Source organism: Micropterus dolomieu, linkage group LG16, assembly GCF_021292245.1.
Source record: "Micropterus dolomieu isolate WLL.071019.BEF.003 ecotype Adirondacks linkage group LG16, ASM2129224v1, whole genome shotgun sequence".
NCBI classification, from domain to species: domain Eukaryota; kingdom Metazoa; phylum Chordata; class Actinopteri; order Centrarchiformes; family Centrarchidae; genus Micropterus; species Micropterus dolomieu.
Window position 1 is genome coordinate 17,651,851 of NC_060165.1, and position 7,703 is coordinate 17,659,553.

General features: G+C 40.5%; 1 protein-coding gene across 8 annotated transcripts in view; it reads right to left on the reverse strand.

The window, feature by feature from the left end:
• The window catches only part of magi2a (membrane associated guanylate kinase, WW and PDZ domain containing 2a), a 243,837-nt gene that overhangs the window by 24,968 nt on the left and 211,166 nt on the right, over positions 1-7,703 (reverse strand). For 7 of the 8 annotated variants that reach the window (XM_046072262.1, XM_046072265.1, XM_046072263.1 and 4 more), the window contains 2 exons: positions 5,744-5,775; positions 2,248-2,455 (listed from right to left, as the gene is read on the reverse strand). The exons of the other annotated variant lie outside the window; for it this stretch is intronic. In XM_046072262.1, the coding sequence (XP_045928218.1) occupies positions 2,248-2,455; positions 5,744-5,775 (240 nt within the window). The remainder of the gene's footprint in view (positions 1-2,247; positions 2,456-5,743; positions 5,776-7,703) is intronic. 8 annotated transcript variants of the gene reach the window in all.

The window sequence follows — 7,703 nt, forward strand, 5'->3', positions numbered from 1 at the left end:
GCCTTTCTCTGCATCATGAGGGAACATTTAAATGGTTGGTTCACCCCATAAACCTCCAAAACATTTATTTTCACTAACCTCTAATGGCGTCAAGCCATGCAGATAGTTTGGGTTTTATTTGCTCCGGTATCTGAAAAATCTGCCACCCACAAGAGCCACATCTCTTTCCAGAATCAGTGTACTGTTACTGTAGATAATCCACAAAACACACTGTGTTTTGATAGAGACTAGTCCTTCAGTAGAAAGTAGTTTCACTGAAAAGAAAACAAACAACCGATCTGCCTCTAACCACCAGGGGCCATGACAAAATGTGTTTTTTTGTTTGAAATTTGGGTGACACAACCCTTTAACTCAACATGTTTACATTTATGCTGACAACAATCTACAGTATTTGTAATTCACCAAAAATTTAAATGAACCAGCATTAACCAGCTCACAGGGCTCCACCAGTAGCCTGAGATTGTGATGCTGCCAGAAAATATTACACTCTGTTTCAATCACAACGACGAGAGGGGAAAGTGGAGCATTCCTAAAATCTGTCTGTGCCTTTTCCATGGATTGTCTCACCAGACCCAACCAACGGACCCTTACTGAAAGTATCCAAGGCTGAAGAGGAGGGAGAGAAGATGAAAGATACAGAAAGACAAAGAGGTTTGACAAGGATACTCTGTGACAGCCACGTCCTCTTGAATAACAGGTGCCTCACAAAATAATGAACACCAGTCCTGTCTGTGAAAACATTTACTATCTGTCAGCCATGGCCACCTCAGAGAAACTAAAAGAAACCTCCAAGAAAAGGCCACTCATGCTGACACACCATACACGCAAAACAAGACTACATTCTACTATTAAGGACACATCAACCGCTTATCCTGCATACAGGGTCGTGGGGGGTCCAATCCCAGCTGACTTTGGGCAAAAGGCGGGGTACACCCTGTCCATCGCAGGGTCACACATAGACACACAACCACATCCACACCTAAGGACAATTTCGGAGACACCAATTAACCTGGCCTGCATGTCTTTGGATGGTAGGAGGAAGCCGGAGCCACCACGCAGACCTTGAACACACGACCTTCTTGCTGTGAGGTGACAGTGCTAACCACTGCACCGCCCCACTGAGGTTATTTCCTCAGTATTTTTTCACTGTGTGAATTAAGAGGTTTTATATAAATGGGGAATTTCTACTATTAAAAGCTTTTGAAAGCTTACTTATGATGGGTATTTCGTAAAATGCTTTTTACTCTGTATGTTTAAATTTGACAACCTTTAGGCAGGACCTAAACTACCATTGACAGCGTTGAGGTTATAGCCTCAGTATTTTTGTGGATCTTTGGGTGGAGGTTATATTACACAATTAAAAACATACACATGGATGGTTATTTTGATGAAAATATAAGTAGACTCAGTATATTTAATTTTGACTACTTTCAGGCCAAGATTCACCAGAGTTACCTACAGGCTTTGAAATGGCATTTTGGCATTCAGACCTTCATGAGAAAACATAAAATGACAGTTAACTAAATTGAATAAACTAAGTAAACAATAAAAAGTTCAAATAAGTAAAAAATATAAAACACGTAATTTTTAAATGTTCTAAGGGGGGTGCGTTGTGGCGAGTCATAGTCTTAGTATTATTCCTCATCCGCGCTACAGCCCTGCATACACAAACACCCATAATATAATAATAATATTGCTGGCACCAAAGCATTATGTCCCAAAAAGATCATCTTCTGTGTGGAGTGTTTATTGACGAGCACATCTCCATTTATGACGTGAGCTGGCAGAACGTCAGTGTTTGGATGTGAAGATCCTTCCAATCATTAAACAGACTGAGCTGATTGCAGGTTTTGGTGTGTGTGTGTGTGTGTGTGTGTGTGAGTGTGTGTGTTGGCTTGTGTGAGCATTTAACGAGCAGAGATCAAATAAGATAATATGAGGAATTAGTAACAGCAAATACAAATACGGAAATATATCTGCAAATCGTCTGATGATTATGTAAAGCTGGAGGTATTTGTGCTGAAAATTCAGCAACAGATCTTTCAGTTTGATTGAAAGTCAGCTCATTTGAACAAGCCTTTTAAGTGTTCTGTGGAGCAGCAAAAGTGAACAACAACAATGAATCTGTGACTTAATTTGTGTGTGAGAGAAAGAGTGATGAGTCTTCGCTACCTTCCAATGAGGAGTCCATGTCGAGTGGAGTGTTTGTCACAATGCTACACCTGCAGTATCAGCTCTGGTACTTACGCCTACTCTCATAGATAGCCCTGGACTTCTCATAAAGGTCATAGGGGTCTGGTTTAGCCAGGGCCAAGGCCTCGGAGGCTGAGTCTGGGACTGAGGCCCTGTGAAGATGGTGGGTTGGGAAGGGGGCACTGTGGGGGATAACTGGGGCTGACAAGCTGGTCTGAGCAGGGCTGCCCTGGCCCTGCTGGGAGTCCCACTGCTCCAGCACCTGTAAAGCACAGCGGCATGAGGGGTCAATATGTCACTTCCACCTTTTCCCACTCGTGACACTCAATTTTAGCTTGGTAACTATGATAACAGCACTGGAAACTGAAGCAGAGTTTGCTTTAATGACTTTTGACCGTTCGCTAATCCCCAACGCAATTACTGTTACTACTCCTGTCAAGCCTTCCGGCGGCAGATTTACAACTAGAAATGTATAGTAACTTTTGAAGCAGCGGGTCTTCAATAATAGATAGATGTAGGCAAAAGCAGGATTCACATTTCCAGCAGATGACCATGGATTTTGTTGGCTGAAATGACGACTGTTTTTGGTCAGCTTCATACGCAAATGCTAAAATCCTTTTGGCTAGTCGGTTGAAAACTTCTGTCTCCAGCTGAATTTTGTGTTTCCAGCAGATTTGTTTAAAAATGAAAAGCCTATAGAAGGACCTTAAATATGTATTTGATGGCTACATACATTCCATCCATCCATCCACCCATCGTCAACCGCTTATCCTTTGTACAGGGTCGGGGGGACAGGTCACCAGTCCATCGCAGGCTATATATATATATTAAAAACTGCTAAATAATTAAGGTTAAAGCTCCCAGGCAAAAGGTCACTACCCATATCAGTTGAGGATACACTGAATATGGAAGTACTATGTATTATAGCAGATCTATACATACATTTTTGTACGATATGCTTCACTTTTACTAGAGAAAGGGATTTGAGGATGAGTAATGAAGGGCTTAGCAAACTGGATACTATCTAATGCAGGTTCGACTGGAGTTGCCCAAATTTAAACTTCCTCAAACCAAATAAAGAGCGAGACAGAGCTGCTCACGTTACTCCAAATGCAGATATCCAGATATTTTTCTAACCTAACCTGTAACATGGTACAATAATATAGTTAGATAAAGCCTTGGAAGATAATGCTTGGTTACTCCTGTTGAAAGTAAATCCTTTTGTGGAGAAATCCAAAACTTGATAGGCCTTCCGTGCCTTCTTACAGTCATTTGTCGTTCCGATGAAGGGGTTTAGCGAACGATCAAAACATGCTAGAAAGACGGTAAACCAGACAGTTAGTGAGGTTAGTAGTTAAAAAAACAATTTGAGCCTCTATTTGCCATTTAGATCTTAGTGTGTATCGAGGACATGTGTAGGGAGAGTAAAACATATAGAAGAATGTCAAAAACAGATAAATATGGCGCGATTCTCAAGTGGAGTTTTAAGGATGACAGCAAGTCAGGTATCTTATTATTATAAAAAGAGGTTTATTTTCAAATGATGCTATTGGCCAGTGCACTGGCTAATCTGCTTTTGTTAGGTAATACATTATGTAGTACACCCAATTTGAATAAGTTTCCTCCAAAAAACATATTTGGAAATGTGCTCTCAAGTGTTTGAGGTGACACCAACAGTTTTGACAACACCAGTCAGTCAAAGTGTCGGCCTTGATGTGTCAGATAAGCCAGGGCGCTTCACGGCACTACACTAAACAGATAGCCAAGATGACACGTTGACATGTCAGAAAGTATGAGAGATGGATCCGGAGAGAATGACAAGCTTTTTGAAACTGAGACGGCAAGACTGGCTGCATATGGCACGCTTTAATATTGAGAATTACAGGGTATCTGATTTGAGATGTACAAAGAATAAATATCAGCCTCATAAAAGCTCCGGGACGGAATCAAAAGTGTTTCCGCTCTTTGTGGTTTTATTCGTGTCTGCCATTGATGTGAGGCATGTCTGCACAGGGCAGGCTGCTGAGACTGGGGACCTTGTTAAAGCTGGGATTAGACTACTGCATCCTGATCTCTCTTTAACTCTCTCTATGTCTTTTTTGTCTGTTTAATTAAGACTGTTGAAGCAAATACATTCTGGCTATAATGTAGTTGGTCAGATGAATAGAAGACACTGGAGGCAGGTCGCCTTTATAAGACTGTCATGAATAAAAACACCTGCACATACTCCAACATTAAGTAGCCGTTACCTACAGTATTGGCTGGATTTGACAAATCTCAATAAGCGCATTTGTTAATGAAACTCTCTGGAGCTGCAGGCTGAGCATTTGCTTATTAGTCAAATTCCTCCACATTTCATTCGCCGAGCTGCACAAGTCTTCCTGTAACAAATGATACCCAATTAAACCAAGACTGAACTCTGGTATGCAGGGCAGGGAGGGGCAGCCAACAAATGAACACTGGGGGGTAAAGAGAGAGAGATGTGATCAGACAAGACAAGAGAGAAAGGCTCTGCATGCTGTCTGCTACTTTGTGACGTTTTTCCCCTCAGAGCTCAGAATTACAATTATTCTGAGGGAGATGGAGGAGATTGATTAAATCGAGAGGGAGCAGAAATGATGAACAATGATGGGATTTCGGGGGACAAGTGTCTTAAAAGCTACACAATGGAGGTTTCCCATGTTGTTAGTTGTGATCTGGAATGGACACAACATGAACAGAGGTCAGGGGCTGGTCAGAGCTGCGCAGGGAGGGTGTCCAGGCATGAAATGGTTTACACACAAAGAGAAACAAAGACAGACGAGCAGGAATACTGGTGTGCAGGCAAGTGAGTGTGACTAATACACATGGAGACAAAGTAAACCCAATCTAAGAGGATCTTTGGTGGACACTGGATAGAGTTTTTAGTGGGTCCAAGGACAGCAAATGCTACTATAGTAGAGAGTTAAGGCAGCAGAGGAAGCAGGAGAAGAGTTTGCATAGATACCACATGTGGGCTTTTTCTTAATGTGAAATAACAAAATAAAGGCAAGGTGAAAATTAAATGACCAGGGAGCAAATGCAGGGTAGTGTAAAAGTGTAAACAATCTGAATTATTGAAAAAATGTAAATGAAAATGCATTTGGGCCATGCAGTTTAAACACAGACTTAGCAGCATAATTGCTGTAGCATAATTCAAATGCCCTGAATGTCGATAACCCCGATGGCACTAAATCAGGCTATGAATTAGCACTGAATTGCACGATCAAGACTCTAGTGATGTTATGAGTGGGCTTCCTGACCCTATTGCCTTTCTACGACAATAAAGAAGAGTTAAATATCAAGATGTTGTAAAAGCCACGGACATATAGTGAATCAGTAGAGTTAGTACGGCAAAGGAGGGACTGAAAGGTAATTTATAGATCTTTAAAATGGGTAAAAAACAAGATTCGAGTCAGCACATACATGATGCACGTGCAGCCATTTGTACTAAAGTGAAAATCTACTGTATATTAATGATTAAAAAGCAGAAATCGGGACAATCCACGTTTTGGAGGCTGGTGCATGTTACCTGCTTAGGGGTCTTCCAGGGTGAATAGTGACCTGCAATGTTGAGAGAACAAAAAATGTTTTAGATTGAAAAAGATGGTAGAAACAGATGTGTGGTTTAATATTAGCTATCGAAGCCAGTTCCAGGGGATAATTGAGGACAATAAAATGAAAGAATAAAAACATTATCATTAGAATGTGACATGTTTGGGAATGGTAGAAAGACAAAGAAAAGCACAACAGACTCAAACAGGATAAAAGCACAAAGCAGAAGTTGGCAAATAAATATCTATGAGGCACCAACTTATTGTGACGGCAGGGAGATTAAAATGAGTCCTTAGAAAAGGCACAGCTGAGAAGCATACAGTATGAGATCTTGATATTGAAATGATGGACTTGAAAATACATGATAGACAGAGATTAACAGGCTGCAAAAATGATATGAACAAACAATTTGAAAGCGATGAATTCGTCTTTTCCAGTACTTTTTCTTTTATGACGTTAACTTGTGTTCTGTTTTGGGAATTTGGTGATCAAACATGATCTACTTTGACAAAAATGTTTTTCATAAATAAAGACAAAAAGCATGAAAATGTATTATGATATTAAACCTGCATTAATTAATTGTTGGCAACTTTTGAGTAGCAGAAACAAGCTGTAAACAAACATTAACTGACATATGACCTATTAAAAGAGTACTCCACCAATTTATTACTTGACTTCTATAACATAGCTTGACTCGCAATGGACAGTTAAAAAAAAAAGTAGGAATGAAAACTGATCAGCTGCAGAGCCAGAGATACCCTCCCAACAGTTCATTTACAGTAGATATTCGGGTGTGTTATGCATTGATGCTGCCTTCAAAACTGACCGTTACGGGGGCAGTTTGAAGGCATCTTACGAGACAGGAAAAGATTGATATCCGTTTTGAACAGCACTCGATGCCTCGCTGTGCTGTTAGACACCTTCTGTGACAGCATTTTTACCCTTTTCAAACAAAGCCTTATCTCAGCTCCAACACTGACTCAAGTGACGTCACTTGAGTCAACTTATCCGACTTCATGCAGATCACTCTGGAGCTCCTCTCTATGTTGATATGTCAAACTTCTTAGCAAGCAGTTGCCTATTTACACATCCAGCAGAAAGCCTACAGAGCAACATAGCATTAATTTACTGTGTGGTGTGTTTTAGCCACCTGCCAATTGTCCAATATTCACGCTCTGTTTAATTCTAATTCCTCAGGACAATCTGTCTCCTTAGCTACTAAAAGGTTCAATATGTTCAAAAAATAGTTGCTAACTTTGTCTGTCTGCTGTTTGGTGCTGAGCAAGTGGTGTACAGTGGGTGAGACTGAACCAAAACAGTAAAATTTTAGCACCCTTTCACATAAAAGTACTCATGTAATGTGATCCATTGTTAATATAGAAAACATCTATTATAGCTGTTTTAAAAGTGATTAATTTTTTCTGTTTTTTGGTTTCCTTGTGCGACCTCACCTCTCTGATGTGCAACTTAAGAAAGTTTGTAGACATCGCCCAATTATACAGTGGGGGAAAAAAGTATTTGACCCCTTGCTGATTTTGCAGGTTTGCCCACTTACAAAGAATGCAACGATCTATAATTTTAATCATATGTACATTCTAACAGTGAAAGACAGAATCCCAAAGAAAATTCCAGAAAATCACATCATATGAATTCATTAAAATTGATGACCATCTGATGAGGAAAAACAAGTATTTGACCCCCTGGACAAACAGCATGTTAATATTTTGTAGAAAAGCCATTATTGGCCAGCACAGATGTCAAACGGTTTTTATAGTTGGTGACAAGGTTTGTGCACATTTCGGCAGGGATGTTGGCCCACTCCTCCCTGCAGACAGCCTCCAAATCATTCAGGTTCCGAGGTTGTCGCCTGGCAACTCGAATTTTAAGCTCCCTCCAAAGATTTTCAATTGGATTCAGGTCTGGAGACTGGCTAGGCC